The sequence below is a fragment of the Rhinolophus sinicus genome, linkage group LG07 (assembly GCF_036562045.2).
Source record: "Rhinolophus sinicus isolate RSC01 linkage group LG07, ASM3656204v1, whole genome shotgun sequence".
Taxonomy (NCBI): domain Eukaryota; kingdom Metazoa; phylum Chordata; class Mammalia; order Chiroptera; family Rhinolophidae; genus Rhinolophus; species Rhinolophus sinicus.
Window position 1 is genome coordinate 27,334,059 of NC_133757.1, and position 26,964 is coordinate 27,361,022.

The window sequence follows — 26,964 nt, forward strand, 5'->3', positions numbered from 1 at the left end:
ATAAAGTTCCTAGAGAAAAAGTCCTAACAGTAGATCCTTTCATAAGTTAAAGTCCAAAGAAAGTTTATTACTACTATTGTTCTTTGTCTAGTTAGTCTCAGCCAGCCTCCCATGCCTAGCTGGAATCAGGATTTCCTTGGCAGCTTCAGCCTAAGCTGGCTGTTCTTGTAATGTATGTGGTGCCTCATAAATTACGTTAGTTCTTATTCCAAGTCCCTCATGAGCTTAACTGTTTACAAAAAAGAATCCAAAGAGTTAATATGACATGCAAGATTATCACAGCACTGGCCCCACATGCATGTAAAACAAACAAACAAACAAACAAACAAACAACAACAAAGAAAACCCAGTTCCTAGAAGGGTTATTCTGGGCAAAACTATGTTCCTAGCATGGTATTTATTGTCAAAGACCACAGCAGATAATATGTGGCATCAGAGTGAAGGAAGGTAAATGGAGGGAATCTTTATTGCTGGTTTAACAAGATAGTTTATTTACTGTCAAATTATAATCAGAAGTTTGCTTGTTGAGCACAGTTAGAACAAAGGGAATTCATTTTAGATAAACACGATTCCAGTCATCAGGCCACGACTGTATCTACCAAAAGCTATGTCTATTAGATCAGACACTTGAGTCAGCTTGACGGGGTCTCTTCTGGGAGCATCTTTTTATTTAACTTGAATTGGTGGGTGGTTGGGAGGATGCTTTCAAAGCCTGAAATTCTGTAAATCTGATTTTTTTAAATCTACATTACTGAGTTCTTTGCTTTTTCCATGAAGTTTCAAATTTCTTTCTGCAGTTGAAGAAGGAATGGAATTGTCGCTACTTCCATTAGTACATGTATACCGTTTCAGAGCCTGGAGCCCCTGGGACATGATAAAGTAGAGCTGTTAAGCACACAGTAGCAGCAGTTTTGCCATCTGGCCTCTCTGATATCAAGGCAGCTGCCCAGTTGGGTGAAGCTAGAGTCAGTCTTGAGGTAGATGTAACTGTTCACAGTTCTGGTGTCATGGACTGTTTGTAAGAAACTCATTTCCTTGTGTTTCATAGAAAGAGAACTACATAGGACCAATATGGGAAAAAAAGGTATCTCTTGCTTAGAGCAATTTGGTTTCAGTCTTCAGGGAAAGTAATAATAGTCAGGTGGAGGGCTTTTTGAACGGGTACCAAGTGCTGACCTATCATGGACTTTCTTACTGCAGGATTCCCAACAAGTAACAGAAGAAGTATCTTTGACAACTATTGTGACCTTTGTGGACATTACCCAGAAGCCAGAGCTTCCACGGGGCCAACCCAGATTGGACTGGAAACTGCCATTCGACTTCTTCTTTCCTTTCAAAGTGGCATTCAGCAAAGGAGCAGACTCTCAGAAAGGCTCAGTTGCTCCCATCCTTGCCTTGTATCTCTTACTACTTGGAGTTCTCAGCCTAGAGACTGAGTGAGAAAAGGAGAATCAGGTTTTAGTTTTCCCTATGGGAAGTCCTGCAGCAGCCTACTTCTGTTGGCTAATGACCATAGAGCACTTAGGATAATAGAGGACCTAACTGAAGGAATCTTTGTACATGAGAGATTTCAGAAAAGCAATAAAAAAATATTCACCCTAGCTCTCTGCTGAGAACGCTGCAAAATATCAGGTACACACGAGGTTCTGTACTTCTCAAACAGGGAAGAACACAAAGAGACCCCCTCCAGCCCTTCAGCTTGTGTTATGCCTGCTAAAGGTTTGCACAGCCTTCATCCATCTGCTCACAGGCACACTTGGGCCCAACACCAAAAGGAACATGTTACTACTGTCCCCCAGATGAACTTGGGAATAGCTGCCCTCTGGACTTTAAACAAGCTGACTGTTCAGAACAGAAAACTGCTGGCTACCGGTATATATTTTATCTGGCTCCTCCCCTCTCCCTGGGACCACACTGCCCAGGCATGCGTGAGGAAAGCAATTCTTTCTACTCAATTTCCAAAATGAATGTGGAATCCCAACCCTCTTTGCTACTAGTAAATGACCCTACCATTCATTTCTGCTCTTTCCTTCCCACCACTGGGTAAGGAGAAATAAAACTGATTGAGAGCTTTGTTGTTCTAATTCCAACAGCACATAGAAGTTAACTGACATGTGGTCTGCCTCATGATTATTTTTCTATATATGTGAGGTTTAAAAAAAAGGAAAACATTTTGATAACACAGCATAATAGAATTTAAATCACAGGACTTGGGTTTTTTTCCTGGGACATAGACTCTCTGAAGATCCCACTTGTGGGGCACTGACATGAGTAGTGAGTTCAGCATGAAATCTGTTTGTTTAGCATACGGCACTGGCAGCTTACAAAGGGCAGCGCATGCCTGTGAGCGTGGTTTGGTCCTACCTGCGTGACCAACTCAGAGAGTCTGCCTTTCAGAGAAAACTACTTTAAAAGATAATTTCCTATTACCATTTCTAGGTGTGTGTGTGTGGGGGGGGGCAACGTCCAACAATAAGGGATTATTTAAATTATATCCATAGATTAGAATGTTGTACAACCACTGAACATTCAGTAAACCTGCCTTTATTACCATACAAAAACATTCATGATCTGTTTTTACTGAATAAAACAGACTAAAAAATAGTACATACACTCTGTGGTCCTATTTTTGTAAAACAAAACATACATATGTGTACGTAGGCAAACAAAAAGTCTGGAAGACTAACGTCAAAATTGGGGATTTTTAAAAAACTAATAAGCATTTCCAATTTTTATAATCAGAAAATATTTGCTATCCAGAAAGAACTTGTTTGTTGTATATAAGAATGTCCTTTATTTGTTAATAACTTCCCTTTTTTATTGATGTATTTGTTTAGCATTCTGTGCCTGTTTTTTAAAGTGGGGGTCCTGAAATGTCAGTCACATCCATAATCTTCTGGGGTGCTTTATAAAAAATGCTGATTCCTGGGCCCTACCCCTAGAGATTCTAATTCACTGCTAGGAAGTGGGGACTCTAAGAATCTGTATTTTTAAAAAGCTTTCCTGGTGCTTCTGAAGTACAGCCTGGTTTGTGAAACTACAAAGTGATGTTGCATAGTGTGGCTGAACCTGGTTTCATTTAAGTGTTGGACCTATCATTGGCAACTCATGTAATATGTCTACCCGCCTAGCCTACTCCCATCACTAACACTCTGCTGAAGGGGTGGGCCCAGTTTCCGTGTTCACTTTACCTGCATGCCCCCTCCTCTCCCTGCCACTGTTGATGACCAAAAATGGTTCTGGACCACATTAGACCAGTAAGATTTTCTTTGTAGGAATCTGGAACTGAGACCAAGTCTAGAAGTCAGTCGGGAATCGGCACTAAGGAAATTTTAGGGTTGAAGAAGCCATTCTCTATCAAATATTCACTAAAGAAGAATCTATTTTCATAAAAGGAGGAAAAAAAAGATATGTAAAAAGAAGTGTAAATAAGAGACCCAGAGATGGAGGATAGTCTTGGTTCCCAGCTTACAGTACCCTATACCACCTCTTACAAGACCCAATTTTATCTCTTGCTCTTGGAGACTATAAGTTATTCCTTCTAGTAAATTGCCTTGCTTGAATAAGTTTCTATTATTAGCAATTAAAGCTGAGACTAAGATAACTTAAACTAGTACTCTATGGCATGTAAAGAAGCCGTCTTCAATCCTGCATTTTTATAGTCCAATTCTAAGTAGTCCACTTCCTACATGACTTTCTGGTCCTGTCCAATTCTTCCATTTGCTGAGACAAAAGTTAAATCCCTCCTATCAAAAAACACTTTAAAAAAAAAATCATGCAGGAAAGACACCGTGGCTGACTCATTTCCTTGATTTCTGTGAAAAGGCAAATTAGCTGATAATTCTGGTATTTGAGTTTTCCCAATCCACAGTCACCTATCCTACTCCTTTCTCTTTACTGGAGTAGAATATTACTAGTAAAATAGTAATGAAAATAAAATAACAGTAATAAAGTTGAAAATGTTGGGACAATGCTAAAGGATTTTCATATTTGATCCTCTTAAGAACCCTACAGACAAGTAGTATATAGAATAGACATGGACAGTGTTATTAGCCCATTTCTTATTTGAGAAAACTAAGTCCAAAGAAATCAAATTCATTCATTTATCAAATATCATCTGTTAGGTGCCAGGAATATACTTCCCTGCTCTCAGGAGCTTATATTCTAGCAGGGAAGGCAGTCAAGCAGTCACCATGTCTTCCTGAACGAACAGGACTTCCTGAATGAAGGAGGTCTCTGCCTCTAATGGCTTTAGCTATACCCACGTTACCTAATTTGTTCTATCGTGTTTCCCCGAAAATAAGACCTAGCCGGACAATCAGCTCTAATGTGTCTTTTGGAGCAAATAGTAACATAAGACCTGGTCTTATATTGTAGTAAAATAAGACCCGATTTTATATCATGTTAGATAAGACCGGGTCTTATAGTAAGATAAGTGAGAATCTAAAAGCTGAGATACCACATGAAGCTACTGGAGGGCAGTTTTCTTTTGTATCCCCCACCCTATTTCAAACTCAAAGTGCTCAAAACTCAACACGTTTGGTGTTCTCATCCTTTACCTAAAAGAACTGCTCCCCTCATCTATTTCCTAACTCACTGTATTGCAGCACCACCATATTTGCAGGTACCTCCCTTGTCTCACCCTCTCACTTCCAAGTAGTAACTGCTGCCAGCTCTTCCTCCTTTATATTCCCCACTCACTGCTGGACAATTTTTTCCAGCCATCATTTCTTGGGCCTTTGCAATAGGCTAAGCAACCTCCCAGCTTCTACTCCTCGTTAACTGATTTCTTACACGCAAATCTCATCATGCCATTCCATGAAAATAAATGAAAAGCCATGGTTCTCTCTCTTTGAGGATAAAATTCAAAATCTTTAGCATGGCACAGAAATCTTTTTGCATGGTGGCCTCTGACCAGCCACCTCTCCTGTCATGTCTCACATGCAGCCTCTTATAGGGTGTCTCAGGCCTCTGCACATTCTATTCCCTCTTCATATGATCTTGCTCCCTCTTCTAGGTGAACTACTTATTTCTTGTCCTTCAAAGCATAATTCAAATGTCTACTCTCTTTTTAAAGACTTGCCTGAATCCCTGGGCACCCCCTCCTCTAGAATTAATCACATTTATGTTGTAACCATTTGTTCACCTATCTGTCGCTCCCATAAGGCTGTGGACTCATCTAGGGTGGGGACAATGATGTCCTACATACCTGGGGAATGCCTGGCATGTAAAGTTGCCAGTGTTTAATGAAGAAGGGAATAACTGAATAGGCTCAGCAACGTCCTCAGGGACTACTACAGAAGGGTAGGTAAGAGGCCTGCCTTGTCACCGACCTCCACTCAAGTGCTGCACCCCTCCTGGCCTCCCATCACGCCCAGCACTATTTTGAGCCTGAGCAGGAACGTACCCTTGGAACAATATACAGCAAGTAGGAGAGAAGAAGAGAGTTTGAACTCTAACTTTGCGAGGATCCACATTCACTTCTGGAATAGTTACAGCTGTCTGGGATTAAATACAACCACCATGTTTCCCAGAAAATAAGACCTACTCCCAAAATAAGTCCCAGTTAAGATAGTACATTATGAGATGTTCCAGAAGAACATGACATGACTGTAGTTGAATAAATGTAATTGTTGTACATGAAAAAATAAGACATCCCCTGAAAATACACCCTAACGTGTCTTTTGGAGCAAAAATTCGTATAAGACCTGGTCTTATTTTCGGGGAAACAGTATTTTTAAGTGCAATATTCTCACCAATGCCCTTGCTGAAGGAGAGTTGGGCTGGGACCCTTAGGGAAACCTCCAGACAGTTAGGGGGCAAATCATTTTATCACAGTGCCAAAATTTTCCCACTTACACAGCAGAAGATTGCTGGGAGTGTGGGTGGGCTCTGTAAATAATTGTACATTGATCCAACCTATTTTCGAGGTGTGCCTGGGATATAATGATCACTAAAACACACACCTAATGGGTTTTACCAGCAGCTGAGGGATCCAGGCAAATTTTCGGCCTCCCTGAAAAGTCCGATGGGTCGGCTCTTCGACACTGGTAGGCCGCGGTCCTCTCCTGAGACGTGATCGTTCACCAGGACAACTTCAGCCCCTCCTCCCGGCGTCCACCGGGGCCTCGGTGGGCGGGGCCCGCCACGTGGAGCGGGCAGGGGATTCTCAGAAGGGGTCTACGCAGTTGCCGCAGCGTAGCTCCGGGCCCGCCCGCAGCCCCACGTCAACAGCGGAGGCCCCGGGGCCCGGCTTTATTCCTACGCCGCTGACGTCACGTCATCTTGCGGTACGTGGACGGAAGAAAAAGAAAATTAAGGCGGCGCCAGAATCGGCTTCGCGTAGACTGAGAGCTAGCCATCGGGGCAGGACGCCGGCGGCGGCGGTAGTGAGACCCGGCGGCGGCTGTGAGGCAGGTAGGCGGCGGGCGGCGGTGGCGTGGCGCCGGCGCCTCTGCAGGGGCTGATGCGGCGCCCGGGCGGAGACAAGAGATGGTGTGCGCGCCGGGCCGCGGACGACCCTGGGGACTGTAGGGGCGCAGCGGGAGCAGGAGCCACGTGGCCTGGAGTCGGGCCCCCGAGTGGGCGTGGGCATGGGCGCGTGCGGAGGGATGGAGGCTGGCTGGGCCGCTCAGGGAGCGCTGCACGGCCCCGGCGCTGTGCCATATGCCAGGGCGTAGAGGCTTCAGGGTTTGGGGGAATTCGGGCACCGGACCTTCTGGGCCGCCCACGTGTACATCCAAATGGAGGAACTGCCCCAGGTGGAGGCTTGAAGACCCTTCTCGGTGCGGGAGTCCGGATCCAGCTGCCAGTGCACCTGCCTGGGTGTGGATGTTTTACCCTGGCTTGTAACTGGCCACACGCTAGCAGGGGCCTGTGTGTGCAGTGCCCCGCAGCCCTTCTGGCTTTCGCTGTCCTCTCAAAACCAGGCAGGACCCCCGCAGCTGGGGAATCCGCGCACGACCTCCTTTGGCAGTATGGCACAAGGTCTGTGAATGGTTCCTGACACATCATGTGCACCCAGATTCCCCACCCCCATCATGATCCCGTTCTCAGGTGGTGAGATTTATCACCCTGTCTTTGTCTTTAAGTGAACTATATACAGAGCCTGGGTTTCTGGGTGAAGTTTGTTGGGACTAAAGTTCTCCGTCCAAATCAGTAAGATAAGAGTTTTCTGTTTAAAACCGATAAAGAGGTTTATCCTGAGTCAAAACATGGAAACTTGTTTCAACTGCTGAGTCTGAGTCTAGACACAGACACAGATACCCTTTGCTCCCTGGAATCAGCTGTCTGCTTTTGAGGTCATAATAAACTCTGGCAGGATGAACCATTCATTATAGTGGGGGGCGGGGGGGCTAGTCAGAGGTACTGTACAGGGGAAAGGCCAGGAGGCTTGGTTTTTAGGTCAGTCTTCAATCTAATAACTTAGTGACCTTAAACATTCAGAGCTTTCAATTAAATTACTCTAGATAAGAGCAGGGTAAACAGTCCATAAGTATAACTTGTGATTATATTCATCAGAGAATATGTATTGAATTCCTTTGTGCCTGTGACAGGTCCTGAAGGAAATAAATGGTTGTAAGATATCTTTAGTGCCTAAAGGACAGAAGGAGGAAAACTGACATTTATTGAGCATCTATTGCAACCAGGCATTCCATGCGTTGTCTTATTTAATTTTCACAGTGATCTCATGAGGTCCTTACTGTGATTGTCCCTGGTTTACAAATGAGGAAACTGAGGCCTAGAAAGATTAAGTAATCTTCCATAAGGCACACAGTAAGTGCAGAGCTCGAAACCAAATCTTTCCAACTCCAAAGTCCATGTTCCCCATCCAGTTGACCATGCGGTCAGTAGGAAGTTTATAATCCAGTTGGGAAAAGCAACAGTAACACATGGATCGGTAAAAAGTTCACTTGTAGGATGAGATCCAATTTTGAATGCTAGAGCTGCTGTGGAAGGTTCATGAAGGAGATGGAACTAGAATGTTAATGTCCCAGTTTATTTTACCCTCGTCGACGGAAAAACATCCAGCCTAAGAGAAAGCTTATAAGAGTTTATTTGAGCCAAACTGACAACAATCACCGCAAAGCAAAGTCTCAACGGATTGAGAAAATGCTCTGGAAAATAGCCGTTTTGCAATTTATACACTCGAATCAAAGGAGGAAGATTACTTGAAATCCATTGGTTGTAGATTAAGGGGGTGGGAGAAAACAAAAAGGGGAGATCTCTGGGATTGGATAAAAAGCAAAATGGAGACACACACTTCTTTTACATTCGTGGGTACAGGATAGTTAATAGCATTTTACAGCACATAATGATGGTATTTGGGGAACAAGATAACAATGAAGGATTTTGTAGTTTCCTGCTCTGGTGTGGTGGGTTGTGCCCCTTGGCGAGGTGGGTCTCGGGGGAAAAAGGATTTCTCTGCCATTCCAAGGGTATGTTATCTTAGATGCAAAAAGACAACAAATAGGCTCACTTAAGGTGAAAATTGACCTTTGTCACCTTTGAGGTTTGTAGCCATGTATTCATCGTTCATTGGATGTGCCCACATTTAAAATGCCAGCCATTTGCAAGCATTGCCACTCCCTCCCAGGGATGCAGGAGTGTGCTCCAGATTCTTGTGGACAGCAGGAAGAAGGACATGGCAGCAGCCTCTGACCCTTCCTCCCTCTTCTTGTGTCAGCAAGTATCATGCTGACATGTCAAATATGTGGTTTTCAGAGATCTGTTGGGGGTGATAGCAGGAAGATGGACATGGCTGCTTATTGGATGTTGGCTCTGTTGTGATCTGTTGGAGGCTCACTAATGGTGTAAGAATTATAGTGAAGACTTAGTATCTATACATACAGGGTCTGACAATTATGTTTGCAAACTTGTTGCAACGAAGTTGCTAACTGTTTTTGGTATCAGAGGGATTATTCATTATGAACTGGACATAACAGTTAACCGAGTTTACTACTTGGAAGTGCTGATAAAGCTGCGTGAAAAAGTTAAACGACCTGAACTTTTCGCCAACAATTCATGGCTCTTGCATCACGACAATGCACCAGCTCACACAGCACTGTCTGTGAGGGAGTTTTTAGCCTGTAAACAAATCACTGTATTGGAACACCCTACTCACCTGACCTGGCCCCCAATGACTTCTTTCTTTCCTCAAGAAAAAGGAAATACTAACAGGAGGACATTTTGATGACATTCAAGACATCCAGGGTAATACGACAACAGTTCTGGTGGCCATTCCAGAAAAAGAGTTCCAAAATTGCTTTGAAGGGTGGACTAGGCGCTGGCGTCAGTGCACAGCTTCCCAAGGGGAGTACTTCGAAGGTGACTGTAGTGATATTCAACAATGAAGTATGTAGCACTTTTTTCTAGGATGAGTTCGTGAACTTAATTGTCAGACCTTGTAAACACTATACCTTAAAGACTTTTTGTCACTCAAAATATTCATAATCCAGAGCAGCCAGATGGCTCAGTTGGTTAGAGCACGTGCTCTTAACAACAAGGTTGCCGGTTCGACTCCTGCATGGGATGGTGGGCTGCGCCCCCTGCAACTAGATTGAAAACGGCAACTGAACTTGGAGCTGATGGGTCCTGGGAAAACACACTATTCCCCAATAAAATCCTGGAAATACACACTGTTCCCCTTCCCCAATAAAATCTTTTTTAAAAAAATTCATAATCCTTAGTGCTATATGTTTACATAAAAACTAAAGCTGTCTAGGAAAAGGGTAGAGTGGAGCCTGGGAAGGAGCCATTTGGTTTTTTTCCCTCTTTTCTACACTATACAGAGGAGGTGGGAGTTGCCCTAATACAGAGGGGTTTGAAGTAGGAGGGTCAAGTTTTTACTTTGAGTGTGGGGAAGTGGAGGAAAATAAAATGAACTGTCTAGTATTTTTCATTATTCATTTTTTTAAAAATGCGTCCTGCAGGTACTTTGACCAGTGACCACATCACAACATGTTGAGTCAAGTCTACCGCTCTGGGTTCCAGCCCTTCAACCAGCGTCTCCTGCCCTGGGCCCAATCCACAGCTCTCTCCAGATACCGTATGTACCACAGGAAACTTAGAAGTATGTGGGAAGTTTGGTCGGAGTATGTTTCAACCAAGGTTTTAATGGAGGGAAAATATAAGTAATTTGGCAGAAAGGACAAAGACAGGAAGCTTCCAAGAAAGCAGGCTACACTGGTGAAATGTTCTAAGTGTTTGTATTTATCCATAAAGTGAAACTTTTGGATGTGATAGGTGGGTTTATGGAATAGAATCTGGTGGGGCTTTCATGGATATATACTTATATCCAAACTCATCAAGTGTATACGTTAATTTTATACAACTTTTAGTATTTCAAATAAATAATTCAAAATTAAAAAAAGTGTTACTATATTCATTCCCCCCAAATTTTTTACATGCTGTTTTTGTTTATTATGTTTTTTGTAATTAAGTATTTAATTTTGAGATAATAATAGATTCACTTGTAGATATAAGGACTAATACAGAGCTGTTCCTTAGACCCTTTACCCACTTCTCCCACTATCTCAACCAGGATATTGACATGGATAGAGTCAAGATAAGAATATTTCCATCACTACAGGATCCTTCAGGTTTCTCCTTTTAGCCATCCCCCTCCTCTCTGTCCCTAACCCCTGGCAACCTCGACTCTGTTCTCCATTCTTACAATTTTCTCATTTCAAAAATGTTATATAAATGGAATGCTACAGTATATGACCATTGGGGATGGCTATTTTTAACTCAGCATAATTCTCTGGAGACTCATCCAAGTTGTGTGTATAAGTTGGTTCCTTTTTAATTACTGAGTAATAGTTAATGGTATGGGTATACCACAGTGTAACACTTCATCCATTGAAGGGCATCTAGTTATTTCCCTTTTTTGACTGCTATGCAAAAGGTCACTATGAACATTCATGTACAGGATTGTATGTGAACATAGTTTTCATTTGTCTGGGATAGATGCCCAGGAGTTCAATTGCTGGGCCATGTGGTAGTTAGTTTTGTAAGAAACTGCCAAACTGTTTTTGTAGAGTGGCTGTACCATTTTATATTCACACCAGCAATGTATGAGTGGTCCACTTTCTGTTTTATCCTTACCAAAATTTGATTTTTGTCACTTTTTTACTTTATTCATTCTTATAGGTATGTAATGATAATCTCATTGTGGTTATGACTTGCTTTTCCCTAGTGGCTAATGATGTTAAACATCTTTTCATGTGCTTGTTTGTCATCTGTGTATCTTCTTCAGTGAAATGTCGTTTGCTCATTTTTAATTGGATTGTTTGGGGTTTTACTGTTGAGTTTTGAGAGTTCTTTTTATATTCTAGATAACCAGTCCTTGGGCAGATACGTGGTTTGAAAATATTTCCTCCAGTTTGTAGCTTGTTGTTTCATTCTCGTAACAGGGTCTTTCATAGAGGAAAGCTTTTTTTGTTTGTTTGTTCGTTTTTTTCTGTTTTGATGAGGTCCAGTTTATCCGTTTTTCCTTTTATGGTTTGTACTTTTGGGGTCAAGTCTAGGAACTCTGTGTAGTCCTAGATTCTGAAGATTTTCTTCTGTTTTTTTATTTTTGTTGTTATTGTTGTTTTCTAAACATTTTATAGTTTTACATTTAAGTTCATGATCATTTTGAGTTAATTTTTATATAAGGTATGATGTTTAGGTCAGGGTTCATGTTTTTTGCCTATGGATGTCTAGTTCCAGCACCATTTGTTGAAAGGCTGTTTATTATGTTTTGATTTTTGTCTCCTTGATAACACCTAATTCTTAACAGAAGTTGTCTCTAAACCTTATTGCTAGAGGACTTGCTTATCAATGAATCAAATAAGCTTATTATCATCTGGAATTATCTCTATTTCCCATTCATATAAGGAAGAGTATAAGGGTTCACTCATTCATGTAAAGAAGAGTTCGGGGTCTGGAACTAGGCTCCCTGGGTTTGAAAACTAATTCTGCTATTTACTTAGTAATTAACTTAGTGACAACAGCTGTGGATTTAGGTCACAATTCTGTGGGTTGGCATTTTGGACCGGGCTCAACTGCACAGTAGTTCTGTGTCAGTATCAGTTCTTACATTGGCTCAGAGCTGATTGTTGAGGGCCGGGGGCTTCTGTTGGGATGATAGATCGTCTTTGTTCCACATGGTCTCTCATCCTCCAGCAGGCGATCCATGGCTTCTTTACATAATGTTTGCAGGGTCCCAAGAACAGCAAGTGTGGAAGCTGCAAGGCCTCTTGAGGCCTAAGCTCAGAATTTATACGGTGTCACTTCTGCTACACTGCCTGGGTCAAAGCAAGTCATAGGGCTAGCCCAGATTCAAGGGGTGGGAAAATAGACTCTACCTGTTGATGGGAGAAGCTTCAAGTATTGTGGCCATTTTTCCAATCTAGTAATGTTGGTAAGTTACTCGACTTCTCTGGGCCTCAGTTTCCTTATTTATAAAATGAGGCTAATGATAATAATAACTAACTCATAATAGTACCTAAGTCATGAGGCTTAAAACTTACAAAAATTCAGTAAGATGATGATGATGATGGTGGTGGTGATAACGATGATAATAGTAGTAGCTAACACTTTTTTATAATACCAGGTAGTATCTTAGTGTTTACTGTGTGCCGATCCCTATTTGTGCGTTAACCCTTTCATCTCCCACAACAACTCTATGAGAGGGAAGGTAACAGCAAGTAAGTGGAAGAGTTGAGATTCCATCCCAGGCCGTCTGGCTGCAGAGCCTGCACTTGTCCTTTTACATATTTTCTGCCCTGTGAAAGTGTATGAACAGTTAACAGCTCCTTGTGTATACTAAGTATTCACTTCAATATTTTTATTGTTGATAATTGTTTATTTTTATAGCCCCATTCACAGAAGGAGGCACTTCTGATCTTGTCTCTAGATTTATTTTTCTCTTTTTGTACCCATATTTTTCTGGAGTCTAGAACCCTGTGTACATAAACCAAGGTTAGCAGAAGAGAAGAAACTAAAAAGGCAAAGTGAGAAAGCATATAGATACAAACATAGAGGGAAATGGAAGGCCAGGAAGGGAGAGAGAAATCATGTCCGAGTCCCTTCTTGTTCAGGCCTGGAACACAGCCTAATTGATTGCAGAGCATAAGGACTCTGATGTTGACATGGTAAAGGGTTCTCCGTCCTTGGAGTATGATGCGTGGCACTTTGGAGGAATATGGGCAACCTTACCCACCCCCAGCACCCCAGCTGTGCACACACATGCACCTCTCAACCCCTCAGACTTACTTTGGGACTTAGAGCCTAAAATTTCCTTCAAAGATGGGAAGTGGTTGTCAATCCAGAAGCCTTGGATTTTTCCTAACTAGTCAAGGCCTTCTCAGTCTTTAGTATGGACCATTAAAAGTATAATACACTACAGAATATTAAAAATGCCCCCAAGACAGGCAGGGTCAGTTGGGAGGGTAAAAGCATTGTTGAACAGGAGACCCAAAAAGCCCTGGATCCCATAGAAGTCTCCTTGGTACTCTAGCATACTGGACGTAACTGGGCTTTTACTCACTTGAAACCTTGTTCCTAGTCGTGGGCTCCTCTTGAACCTTGTCATCAGCCCTGATCTGCTGTGACCCAGTTGTCGGTAGCCAGAGTGACCCTTCAACTGCCTGGCACCAAGCCAAGCCACCCTCTCCTGCTACAGGCTGCATCAGGAGTCGCATTCATACGACCTGGCCTGCTAGGTTCTGATTGGTTTCTGTCATTTGATCACTTGGAATGGCGTGTGCCACAACCTGTGTCCCTGAGGCACCCTTTCAGGCTGCCACCCATATTCAGCACACTTTCAGGACAAGACAAGCCTTATAGTGGATAAGAGAGAAAAATGTCCTGAGAGTTGTCAAAGAGGTACGTGACACTTGGGTGTTGCTCCGAGCTCTGCAAATAGCCACTGATGATCCCAGGTGTGATCCCCAGGGGAGTAAGTCTCTCCCTATACCCGTTTGTCAGATCAGCGAGGGCAGAACTATTGTGTGTACAACTTGTAAGCTTAGACTTAGGTGTGTGTATTGCTTAGGACATCCCTGAAGATTGAGCCAGGGTGCCTATACTAAGGAACTTAATGAAGAAAGGGAGCTTGCCACGGAATTCAGCCCCAACAACAAACCAGTCCTTGCGTCCTTGGGACTTTCCAAGCAAGAAGAGAACACCCACCTGTGGGTCTGTCAAGTTTGCGAAGCACCAGTTCTGTCGCAGATGATGGACTTACTGAGCAGCTTTCTGCAGGAAACCTGTTGTGAAAAAAGACCATATCTTTTTGGTATATCCAACAGACTTGAAACACAGTCAGTTTGCAAAATGGTTATTTAAGAGAGGGAAGAAAGGATTCTTTACTACTTCATTAAAAATGTTCTAAGATTTGTGTGTGAGAGAGGCAGAGACGGAGGAGAACACACAGTGATCTTCTGGTCCCTACGAATAAGATTCTGCCTGCCTTACCAACCATTGTGACAGCATAGAGAAAAAGGATAGAAGCTAGATTATAATTAGAGGAGTTAGCAGCTAATGGTCAGGAGATAGAGGCAGTGGGTCTAGAGAAATTCTGACAAATCCGTAAATAAAGGGAGGTAACAATGATTGATTCAAGTGGAGGAATTTATTCCATAATAGTACACTTATAGAAGGATGGTCCAACGGTGGCTTGGAATGATTACTTTTAGTAATGAATTCGAATATTTATCAAAGATACATAGAGAACTCTTGTGGGGGAGATGCCTAAAGTTTATTCCTGCTGAGAACCTGTGTTGCCCATCTTGTTTCACTTCTCAAGATCAGGGAATCCCACCAGCTGAAGGTCCATTTGCTGTGAATGGGGCCACCTGTCAACAGTTCATATCCACAGAAAGCCTCTCCTCCCCTGTCCAGGCCTCGCCTGCCCCTCTGCCTGTACACTCAGTCTCCTCCTGTGTCAGTTACAATTAGGTCAGGTGTATGTAATAACAGAAAACCCCAAACAATAATGACTCAAACAGGATAGAATTCTATTTCTCCTGAGAGAAGCCTAGGGTCCTAAAAGAAGGGAGGCAGTTCAGGGCTTCCAGAGTACTATGTGAAATCATCAGGCTTCCACGTTCCTTCCTTTTGCTTCACAGTTCTTAGCATGTTTTCTTGTCATCTAAAATGGATGTTTGCGCTCCAGCCTTCATACCCATGTTCCAAATAGCAGGTTGGATGAAGGGGAGAAAGAAGCACTTTTCCTTTTTTTGACTTCACATTTTTTGGCTCACATTTAATGTAATTAAGGCATCAATAGGTAACATCACCTTGGGTAAGCAGAAGAGATTTTAAGAGGCAAATGTTTCTGCATATATAGAGTAATTGGGGGCCTCTGAGCTGCTGAACCTTAATTTACTACCTAGGAACAAATAACAGCCATGAATGGGCACAAATAGATGTGGCTGACGGCAGCTTGAAATCAGGTAGCTGTGGGTTCAGAGCTCACTCAGGAAGCACTTTTCTTTTTAAGGAAATTCCTAGAAGTCCCACATAACATTTTCACTTGTACCTCATTAACCAGAATGTAGTCACATGGCCACATCTAGCTGAGCAAGAAAGTCTGGAAAATGTCTTTTGACTGATGGCAGTATATAGCTCTTATGCTTTTGGCTTTATGCGAATGTATTTTCAGCTTTTTAATCATCGTGTTTGTTTGTTGTTTTGTTTTACCTCCCTAGAAATCTATAGTGTTGCGTGAAAAAGGAATCAGGAAAGGATTGCTTAGGGGTCGATGTCCAAAGGTATAGAAAGTACATGATTCCAACATTAGTTCCTTCAGAAAGCTATCCAGTTTCTTTTATCATTATTACAGGCATCTGGATTCATGCCATGTCAGAGAGAAAATTTGTAGGTAGATTAGTTATAATTTTTTATTATTCATGCCAGTTACTTTACTCTTAATTGTCTTTGCTAATCAGACTCTCTCTCTTTTAATGTGATTTAAAGGTCACATTTTTTTTTATTATGAAAGCAGTGCATTTTTACTGTATAAATTTGGAAAACATAGACAGGAATAAAGAAAATTAAATCATCCATAATCCCATCAAGAGATAAAATATATTTTGATTTATTTTCTCCATATTTTTTCTGTGCATTTAGACATGTCTATGAGACAAACATATCATGAGCATTTTCCTGTTATTAAAAATTCTAAAAATGTTCATTAATCCTTCTGCTTTTATTTGGACACTTTCTCTGCTCATTTTTCCTTTATAAATAATGATAAACAGCCTTCTGATGAATCTCTTTGTCTCAATCTGATTGTTTTCTTAAAATAAATTTATGAACATGGAATTGCTGGATCAAAAGAAGCAAATATTTTTAAGGCTTTTGATATAGTTTGCCAGCATGTCTTCAGGAAAGACTGTTTCATTTAAACACTTCACCAGCAGTGGTTGAGTAGTTGGTTCACCTGTGACCTGTGTAGTGGATATAAACTGCACACAATACTAGGATAAACAAGCTAGATGAGGCTTTTAATAAACGGGTTGTACTCAGTTAAGAATGAGAAAGCTATTTTTTTGTGACTAGACTGGTTAATATTATTCATATATCTTTTTAATGAGAAAATACATTGTGTGTGTGGTTGTTTTTTTTTTGTTGTTGTTGTTTTTCATTTGACTTGGTTTTGGGGCTACAGATCGTGTCCAGCCTTCAGCCATCAGACATGTTCGTTCTTGGAGCACCATCCCCTTTATCACTGTACCCCTCAGTCGTGCACATGGCAAGTCTTTTGCCCACCGCAGTGAGCTGAAACATGCCAAGAGAATTGTGGTGAAACTCGGAAGTGCCGTGGTGACCCGAGGAGATGAATGTGGCCTGGCACTGGGGCGCCTGGCATCTATTGTTGAGCAGGTAATTGCCCAGATGGAAAATTCTGCTAAACTAAAATAAAACAGCGTTCTGACGCTGTCAGTTCAGGTTTATCAGCTTGCACAAATAATCTTGACTTGAGTGCAATAGATTTAACCCATCTGAAACTCTCTTTCCTAATGCAGGTGCCAGTGGGAAATAGCATTCCAGGGCGAGCAAAGGGGATGTCATAGAGTAGAGCTGATCTCATGATGGTCATCCCTCAGGCTCCTTAGTGATAGGGAGCTATATACATCAGTGATTTTTAATCCTGGCTGCACGTGAAAATCATCTGAGGACCGGAGATGCCTGAGCTCCACACCCAGCCATTAATAGATCTCTCTGGGAGGGGGCTCAAGCACCCGTGCTTTTAAAGTTCCCCAGGTGACTCTAATATGTAGTCAGGGCTGAGAACCCAGATGAATGTGTGTAAATATTGAGCTTTTTTTTTTCTTTCTTATTTTGCTCGGCTTTTTCTTTTTTTTTAATTAGCTTAATAATCTCGAAACAAATATGAATTATCATTGCAAAGATTTCCCAAGTCCAAGTATTTAAAAGGACTGACCAGACTCCACAGAGAATACCCATGTAAGGCTTTCATTTAAAGGCAAAGGATACAAGACAGCAGAGAGAGAGTACAAGCAAACATTGGGGGTGTGAGAGACAGACAAGCCCCTATGCATGAACCCCCTGGGGTCTTTATGTGGAGATTTGGACCACACTGTCTCCAGATTGAATTGCAGGAGATCTGTGCAAGGAATTTTGGCTTTGGAAGAGCTCAAAACAAAGTTTCTAGTGGGATGTAATGTTCCACTGGCCACGCAATCAAGCCAGGCTGACTGCAGATTATCAGGAAAGAAACTGACCTTGGGAGTTGGCAGTGGGAGTCTTGGACTTGAAACATCATGTCACAAATCCCACTACCCTTATCTCTGCCAAGGGCAAGGATCAGCAAACGTTTTCTGTAAAAGGGCAGATAGGAAATATTGTAGGCTTTGCAGGTCATATGGTCTCTGTCTCAACTACTCTGTTATGCCATGGTAGCACAAAAGCCACCTTATAAGTGAAGCCACAACATATAAATGAGTGAGCATGGCTATGTTCCAATAAAACTTTGTGCACAAAACCAGATGCAGGTCACATTTGACCTATAAGCTGTAGTTTGCCCACTGACTAAGAGTCAAAAACCAGACATCCAGGCATCCTGGAGATAAAGCTAGAGCTTTTCTGTTCTAGCTGTAACTCAACTCTATCCTTTATAACCATATTTTCAGTTTTAAAAAAACAACTTTACTGAGCAGTTGGTATTAGGAAACTGCTAACCTAAAACTTGATGGCATTTTCTTCTTACACTTTCTGTACTAAGCAATTATTATTAAATCTGCCTCCCAGATTGAATCCATCAGATCAATTCACTTTAACAAATATTTGTCAGAGGGCTATATTGTGAGGGGCTTAACAGACCTCTAACTGTGTCTCTGCCCTTGGGGAGCCAGAACTGGGAAACAATTAGGTGATTGTTTAAGGCAGTAAATATTCAGATGAGTGGGCCCAAATGACAGTGACTGATGGGTCCAGAGATGGGAAAGTCAGATGAGAGTATAGTTATTCTTGGGGCTTCCTAGGAGAGCTGGGACTCAGCCTGGGCCTTTCTGACTGGTTTGATTTGCACCAATAGAGGGGAAATGTTCCATGCTGCTAAGTGCACAGTGTGAATGGTGCCCCTGGAGTTGTGCAGCCCAATGCTTCTGGGAAAGAAGAGGCTCTACAAGTGGGTTCCAGATGGGGCACAAAGACAGGGATGAGTATGGCATGCTGGTGGGCCAGGGAGGACATGAGCTTGTAAGTGGCGGTAGTGATCTCATCAGGAGAATGGGAAATAAAGTGGATCATTCCACTAGGCAGGGCTTTGCAGCAAGGTAGAGGAATTGGAGTTCAATCTCAAAAGCAGAGTGAAGATTCTGAGCGAAGGAGAAACTTGATGAAAACAGGAGGGAGAACTGGTAATGATTTGCTTGAGACACTCATGGACCTAATGGAAGGGCTTTCTAGATCAGGGCAGTACTAATATGTAGAGTCAACTGTCTTGTCCTGGGCATCTGATCATGTTAGATGGGCGCAGGAGCCAACTTCCACTGGCCGAAGATGGGAAGAGCTTAACATCATAAAGAGAATTACTGCAATGAGTTTAAACACATGAAATATGTTTAAATCCATGAATTTATAACGATACTTAAAAAAACCTCATTGGTCATCTTTAAGATCCACTCAGTAGTCCACCCTATCTGATTTTCTTGTGAAGAAAGGAAAGAGATAATTACAAGTGACTTGTGGTGCGTTTTCCTTCCTCAATGTCAGGTGTCAGTGCTACAGAATCAGGGCCGAGAGATGATGCTGGTGACCAGTGGAGCTGTAGCCTTTGGCAAGCAACGCTTACGCCATGAAATCCTTCTGTCTCAGAGCGTGCGGCAGGCCCTGCACTCAGGACAGAACCATCTGAAAGAGATGGTGAGTACTGCTTCCCCACTCCCTGTAATGGGTCCTCAGGCCTCCTTCCTTCACTTTCAACCACACCTTGTTTGTTGGTGTGTTACAGGCAATTCCTGTCTTGGAAGCCCGAGCCTGTGCAGCCGCTGGACAGAGTGGGCTGATGGCCCTGTATGAAGCCATGTTTACGCAGTACAGCATCTGTGCTGCCCAGGTGAGAGGCTCGCCTTTGCAGGGGGTGTGGGAGCCACGATTCCCATGGAGCAAGGGGCTTATAAGCAGGACTCTGGAGCTAGCCTGCCAGGAGATAGTCTTGGCTTCCCCACTTGCTGGGTGGGACATCTGCAGGAAGCTTTTAAGTCTAACCTGTTTGTGTCTCAGTCTCTTCATCTGAAATATGAGGAGAATAGCAGTGCCTACTTCAGAGGGCTTTTGGAAGGGTTTATTGATAAAATATATGACAAGCATTTAATACAGTGTCTGGTACATAGTACACTCTCAATAAATGTTAGCTCTTGTTACTATACTAGTAACTCTTAAGACTACTACAAGTGCTAACATTTCTCCTGAAGACAGAAAAATTGAATGTCTTTATTTCAGTGGCAACTTTGACTTGGGTGGCTTGCTTCACTTTGCACCCGGTTGCCTCATATCATAGATATCTATTAAACATTGAAGGGAAAAGGAATGCTGGTCTGGTGGTTGGTTGGTTTTTCATTCATTCAGCAATTTTTATTTATTTTTATTTTTTTACTAACATTCAGAAATTCCACCAAGTCATTAGCACTACTTGTTATATAGTGAAGATTTAAAAAATTAACTCATGTCTTACAAAAATGGTTCCCCATTAAAATTTCTTGTAGCCATTTTCAGGGACCTTAACGACTTCAATGCCTTTAAGGCTCGTAACATGTCTTTACTATTGCCAGCTTTCTCTAAATTTCTGCAGAAACACATTCAGGTAAGCAGATTTATTGGCTGGCTTTCATTCAGCAAATATTTACTGAGCACTTGTAGGAGTCTGTTAAGCATTGGGGGTACTGTTGTGAACAAATCAGCCCTGGTTCTAGTCCTCACAGAACTTACAAATTTTTAGTGGTTACCCCAAATGTTCTAAAACCTTTCTACTTCTTTTTTTTCTTTACCTAAATTTCAAGAATAATTTTTAATTGTATTTTTAATCAACTAAATAACTACACACTAAGTAGAAAGAAACCTGGTTTTCCCCTCTTTGATGTTTTTTGGTTTGTTTGTTTTAATGAAAGTTGCATTAAAAGTCAGTGCCCATCAGCTACTGTTTTCCATTAATATTGATGTGATGTGACAGAGCTCTGCCCCCTCCAGCTTCTGACAAGCATCCATCCATGGGACGCTTCTCTTTCACCTTTGCCGTCCCCAGGGAGCTTATCTTCAAGAAATTTTGTCCCTTTGCACCTTATCCTGTGTTTTCTTTACTAATCCTGCTTTGGAAACCATTTTCAGTGGCTTTTGGAAGTTTCCAGTAAGTTGTTTATCAGGTTAAAGACTTAAACAAGTACAGCAGCTTATTTTTTCTTCATAGAAAGGAAACTGATTTGCATCTTAACAGATTGCCCTACCATGTTTCCCCAAAAATATGACCTAGCCGGACCATCAGCTCTAATGCATCTTTTGGAGCAAAAATTAATATAAGACCTACCTTTATTTTCCTATAATATAAGACCTGGTCTTATTTTACTATAATATAAGACCCGGTCTTATATTAATTTTTGGGGAAATACAGTACTTCAAGCACATACTTTTGTCTCTTAGTACTCTTGTCTCCTAGTACCTCTTGTTTGTTAAATTGTTTGAGCAACGGGTGTTTTCAATGGACTTTTATACCTCCTGCTTGCCTCTCCTTATACGTGTTTACTTTGACTGTTTGAACTTTCACCACCAGGACCAGAATCCATACATTGACCTGTTTTCCTATAGGTCTAAACTTTTCTGAAAAGGAGTTCATGGTCTATCCTTAAAAAAATGTGCCCGATTCCATCTTCCCCAAACCATCAACATTTTTTTCTCCATTCCAGCAGCCTGGACAGGGCCTGGCATTTCAGAGGTACTCAGTAAACTTTTTATCAAATGAGTATTTTCTTTAGTCATGTTACTATTTTGTCATCATCACCTACATTTTTATGTCATATTCAGGCTGCTGTTATCTTCTCAGTATAGCCAAACCCAAGTTCAGGGCTTCAGTACCTTCCTTCTTGACCGTCTGCCTCCAACCTTTCCTTCTTAGCTGGCTCTACATCACAAGAACCCTCTTCCTTAAACGTCAGAGGGATTTCAGTGAACCATTTTTTCATGAGCTTCAAGGTTTCTTTCCCTTTACATTGCTATCATCCCCATTTGCCTTTCTCTCCTGCTAAACACTGCTAAATACTTGGATTCAAGCAAGGAAGCAGAGCTGATTACCAGCCCCCACGCCCAGCTCTCCAATCCACATTTCAGCAGCATGTACTTATCCCCTCCCTGAACTCAGTTATGTCTAGCTCTTCTTCCACTTTGTGACTTATGCAGGATTCCCTTCCATAAGCCTCTCAGATTAATCCCACATGCTCAGATACAGTCTTTGTTAACTCCAGTCGTGGTTGGCAGCACAGCAAGAACAGCACAGTCCTATTCCATTTTGTCTCATACACTTCTCCAAGCAGGGTAAACGATTCATTCACTCGCACACTAGATGTTTCAGTGCCTCTCATGGCCGATCCTGAATCAGCTGCTAGGATAACAGAGATATTTTTGAAATTATTGGCAGTCATTACTTCTCCCAATATCTCTCTAAAGTAGGTACATTAATTTTATTATGAAAGAAATGAAATTTGGTAGCTCTCTGAGGATTGAAGTATGTTTGCAAGAAGTCTTGAGCATCCTTCAATAAATCTTCCAAGTGATTCTTTTTCCACATCTCTAAAAGAAACTGGATAAGCGTCTCTCAGAAGCCTAAAGTTGAACTCCTCCAGCCTTAGCATCTTTTGTTTGCTGTTTGAGGGAAGTTTATCACTTTCCTCCTTCCTGTATTTTCCATCTGTTTAATCCTTTTAGATTTTGGTGACTAATTTGGATTTCCATGATGAGCAGAAGCGAAGGAACCTCAATGGGACACTTCATGAGCTCCTTCGAATGAACATCGTCCCCATTGTCAACACAAACGATGCTGTTGTCCCCCCAGCTGAGCCCAATAGTGATCTCCAGGGGGTAAATGTGGGTAAAGTATTCTAAGGGTTCAGCATGCTGGAGGCACTAATGCCACGCTGTGCTGCATGTACTAACACCGGAAGCTTGGCGTTTAGCAAGATGCAGAGATTGGGAGAGAAGGTGGCATCGAGAGCAGTGGTGCATACGCTCTTCTGAAGCCAGAGGGTTTCATTCAACAGGGTGAGGTGTGATAGTGATTTAAGAAGGGTGCATGTTTGGAAAGGGGCATTGCCAGTAGGCATGGTGTTTTACAGTCAGAAGGGGCCTGCAAAAGCTGTCATCCACTTACTCAGGGTCATTGATTTTTGCCTGCCAGATCCTAGCTGAGTGCTGATGTGAACTTCTTTTTAAACTGTCTAGCTCACTCACTCATGACTTTTTACCTGCATTCCAGGTTATTAGTGTTAAAGATAATGATAGCCTGGCTGCCCGTCTGGCCGTGGAAATGAAAACTGACCTCTTGATTGTTCTTTCAGATGTAGAAGGTACAAAGTAATGCCGTTTCCTTGACCAAGCCTTTGTTTTAAGTACAGTGGTACCTCGGTTTTCTAACGTAATCCATTCCAGAAGAGTGTTAGAGTTCTGAGACGTTCGAAAACCAAGGTGCAGTTTCCCCATAGAAAGTAATGCAAAATGGATTAATCCGTTCCAGACCTTTAAAATCAACCCCTAAAACTGCAAATTTAGCGTGAATTTTACTATCTAATGATACCATAGATCCATAAAATGTATGGCGTTCGTAACTCGAAATGTTCATCAACGGAGGCGTTCGAAAACTGAGGTACCACTGTACTACATGTGGGAGCACATGAGTTTCCCTTCTTGTTTGAGTCTTTCTAATCTTTTTTTTAGTATGGACCGTTATTGTCTGAGCCATGTGGTCTGACAAAGGGTTTTCATGACTCAGAAGAAGGTGGGGGAGTCTGGGAGATGCAGTTTAAATGCTGAAGGGTCATTTCCAGGCACTGTAGTTTCATTTTTTTATAACAGCTTTATGGAAATATAATTCACATACCATACCATTCACCTATTTTAAAGTTTACAATTCCATGATTTTTAGTGTCTTAATACAGTTGTTCAACCCTCACCACAATTTTAGAACATTTTTATCACCCCAACAAGGAACCCCACACCCATTAGCAGTCACTCCTCACTTCCCCCACAAACTCTCCAGCACCTACGCAGCCCCCAATCTATGTTGTCTCTATTGATTTGCCTGTTCTGGACATTTTGTATAAATAGCATCAATGCTAATGCTGCTTTGAATATTCATGTACAACTTTTTTTTTTTTTTAATTGGGGAATATTGGGGAACAGTGTGTATCTCCAGGGCCCATCAGCTCCAAGTCGTTGTCCTTCAATCTGGTTGTGGAGGGCGCAGCTCAGCTCCAAGTGCAGTCGCCGTTTAGTTGCTGGGGTCACAGCCCACCATCCCATGCGGGAATTGAACTGGCAACCTTGTTGTTAAGAGCTTGGGGCTCTAACCAACTGAGCCATCTGGCTGCCCCTCCGGAAGCTCAGCGGCAGCTCGTTGTCTTCAATCTAGTTGTGAAGGGCGCAGCTCACTGGCCCATGTGGGAGTCGAACTGGTAACCCTGTTGTTCAGAGCTCGTGCTCTAACCAGCTGAGCCATCTGGCCTCCCTCACATACAACTTTTTGTGTGAACACGTTTTTATTTTACTTAGGAGTAGAATTGCTGGATCATGTGGTATAACTCTTACCTGTATTTAAGCCCTTTAAAGAAATGCTGGACTGTTTTCCAAACCACGAATACCATTGAACCATGTAAACCACTTCCAAAATGGTAAAAACAATGCAGCATTTTATATTCCACTAGCAATGTATGAGGGCTCCAGTGTGTCTCCATATCCTCGCCGACACTTACCTCTGCCTTTTCAATTATAGCCATCCTAGTGGGTGTGAGGTGACACATAATTGTGTTTTTGATCACTTTCAGTTTTTAAGGTAATTTATGAGACGGATTATTTTAAATTGGAGCCACTCCAGAAAATCCAGGCTGTATGGCTACCATGTTCTTATATGTTACTCTGTTCCTTTCTCTTTCCTTATGAAGGGGGCCCCTCTTGGCTTCAGTTTGACTCTCCATTCACTCTTATCACTTTCCTAAGCTGTTTCCATTTACATTTGACTCATAAGGAACATGGTAGTTATGTCCAAAATAGGCCAAATGTACAGGATCCCTCAATTTCCCCCATTACATTCCCAGGAGGTCAGAAAACCCTGTTTAGTTCCCAGCCCACACCCAAGGCAGGTTATCGTGGCCGGACATGTTCTCCAGTTTGCACTCCAGTGGTGTAAGGTAAGGGCAGGGCCTGCCTAGCAGAGGCATGGCAGATAGAGATGGATTGATCAGTCTCCTGCCCATGTGGAAGGTCAGAGATATCATACTACATGTCAGTGTCTTTACCTGCAAGAAGTCTTAGTACCATGTTTATCCACTGTAAATTTGAAATCTCAGGATAGTAGTGGCTCATTTTGGGTAATAGTGAGACACCCTGGAGAAGAAGGCATTTCGGTTAATCAACAGATTTTATGTTAAATTTCTACTGTGCATAAATACCATACTAGGTGCTTTATAAATGTCAATTTATTCAACCCTTGTAGCAACCCTGCAAAGTAGGTAGGTTAGCCCAATTATTCAGAAGAAGAAATTAAAAATAAAGTTCCCACCAGTTAAATGGTATATTCCAAGTCACATAGCTAGTACTTGGCAGAGGACAGTTTTAAACTTAAACTCTTTTCAGTTAAAAAATCTACACCCTTCCCTCCTGTGCTGCCTGTCAAGGTGCAGGATGTGAATATGAGAGATGAATATATAAAATCCAATTTGAACTGGACTCTAGTAAACAGTTTTATTACCGTCTCAAATGCCAAAGTTGATCATCAGTGGGCTTATGCTCTTAACTCTGATTGGTTATCCACTGAATGTTGGTTTTTAGAACAATATGAGTATTTTAAATATGCTCTTGATGGGTTTGAGAAGCTGCCATAAGGGAAAATATATCACAATGCTAGGAACCCTTTGACATCTCTGGAGAAGTTTTGGCGTAGAGTTGTCTAACCTTGCTTATACTGTTTATTGTATGAAAGCAAAACAGCCTCAGAATCCAAGTCTGTGGCTTCATTGCACATACCTGCTAAGAAGAGCTCACCTGAAATCCTGGGAACTGTGGGGTGCTGGGTTGAAGTGGGACAGAGGCTGCGAAAGGTTCCTTTTCTCTCTGTAATTGCTGCACATAATTCAACACTGCCTTGTTCTATACTGGACACCGATTTCCTCCCTCCTCTGACTCCCTTACTGTCCTGGAGAGGATGTGTATAGCAGGGCTATATTAGAGATTTGGAATAATGGAGCAAAGGGTTCTGTGTTAGCACAAGAAAAGCAGTGATTTAAAACCCAAAGCATCACTGCCCCAAATGTCCTTTAGCCAGTCCCCTGCCAGAGGCCGTTCCTCCCTTAGGCTTTGATGTGACTCCATTTTCTCAGGCCCCTCTTTTCCCTTTCCAAAGCTCTGACTTGCTTAAAGTGAGATTGTGTGGATCTTAAATCTTGGGTGGTATGCATGTAACACTTGATGTATCTCTTATTTTATGTCACTCTACTCAGTTATGAAAGGAACATAGGCTTTGTGGTAATAAATGTAAGAGTCATGTTCTCTTCTGCTGACTCAGCCTAACCTTCACAAAGGCTCACCCATAACATGGGGCATATAAGTAGGTTACAGTGACAGTTAATGAGAATCTGTTTCACATTTCATCCTGCTGGGACGTAGTCACCTTAAACAACATATGCCTGCTGCACTATTTCTGCAATAGCTGCTCATCTTTTTCAGTTACATCCTTAAGGGTCAGCATCATAAGTAGCAAGGGCAGAGGTAAGGACAGTTTCCTGGTAGACTCTGGGCAGGGCTAATAAATTTTGTGCTAAGGATGTACGCATGCTCTGATGCTGACAAACATTCATATAATAAGCCCTGTTATAAAAGTGTGTAAGGTGAGTCCTCCTGGAGCTGTTTTTGAGTGTGAGTGGACTCCACGGATCCCTCATTCTCTTTTCTGGTTAGAGCTGGTGAAACAGCAGAATCCATCTGGATGAGTCAAGTACAGAGTGGTTAGCAGGTGCCTGGGAGGCCTGTCTTGGGGACACTCACTTCCATTGAAGCAGTTTTATCGACTCTTGTTTACTTTTTAGGCCTCTTTGACAGCCCCCCAGGGTCAGATGACGCAAAGCTCATCGATATATTTTATCCCGGAGATCAGCAGTCTGTGACATTTGGAACCAAGTCGAGAGTGGGAATGGGTGGCATGGAAGCCAAGGTAAGAATCTGGTGCCTTTTTACAGCCTGTTACAATCATAAAAC

At 42.2% G+C, this 26,964-nt stretch overlaps 2 protein-coding genes, 1 non-coding gene and 1 pseudogene across 8 annotated transcripts in view; 2 read left to right on the forward strand and 2 right to left on the reverse strand.

Moving 5' to 3' along the window:
* The window catches only part of TCTN3 (tectonic family member 3), a 26,040-nt gene extending 23,433 nt beyond the window's left edge, over positions 1–2,607 (forward strand). For both annotated transcript variants that reach the window (XM_019724760.2, XM_074339312.1), the window contains exon 14: positions 1,201–2,607. In XM_019724760.2, the coding sequence (XP_019580319.2) occupies positions 1,201–1,440 (240 nt within the window). In that variant the 3' untranslated portion in view covers positions 1,441–2,607. The remainder of the gene's footprint in view (positions 1–1,200) is intronic.
* The window catches only part of LOC109443877 (17S U2 SnRNP complex component HTATSF1), a 13,111-nt pseudogene extending 6,871 nt beyond the window's left edge, over positions 1–6,240 (reverse strand).
* A 32-nt stretch (positions 6,241–6,272) lies between these two features.
* The window catches only part of ALDH18A1 (aldehyde dehydrogenase 18 family member A1), a 38,529-nt gene continuing 17,837 nt past the window's right edge, over positions 6,273–26,964 (forward strand). The window contains exons 1-8 of one of the 5 annotated variants that reach the window (XM_074339311.1): positions 6,273–6,417; positions 9,933–10,048; positions 16,661–16,875; positions 19,231–19,380; positions 19,469–19,573; positions 22,429–22,581; positions 22,976–23,066; positions 26,796–26,920. In XM_074339311.1, the coding sequence (XP_074195412.1) occupies positions 9,961–10,048; positions 16,661–16,875; positions 19,231–19,380; positions 19,469–19,573; positions 22,429–22,581; positions 22,976–23,066; positions 26,796–26,920 (927 nt within the window). In that variant the 5' untranslated portion in view covers positions 6,273–6,417; positions 9,933–9,960. Of the gene's footprint in view, positions 6,418–9,932; positions 10,049–16,660; positions 16,876–19,230; positions 19,381–19,468; positions 19,574–22,428; positions 22,588–22,975; positions 23,067–26,795; positions 26,921–26,964 lie in introns of all 5 variants that reach the window. The other 4 variants (XM_074339309.1, XM_019724759.2, XM_019724758.2 and 1 more) reach the window with 4 other exon arrangements.
* On the reverse strand, positions 20,215–20,344 carry LOC141572970 (small nucleolar RNA SNORA33). Its single transcript, XR_012498559.1, has one exon. It is a non-coding gene; the product is annotated as a small nucleolar RNA SNORA33 (small nucleolar RNA).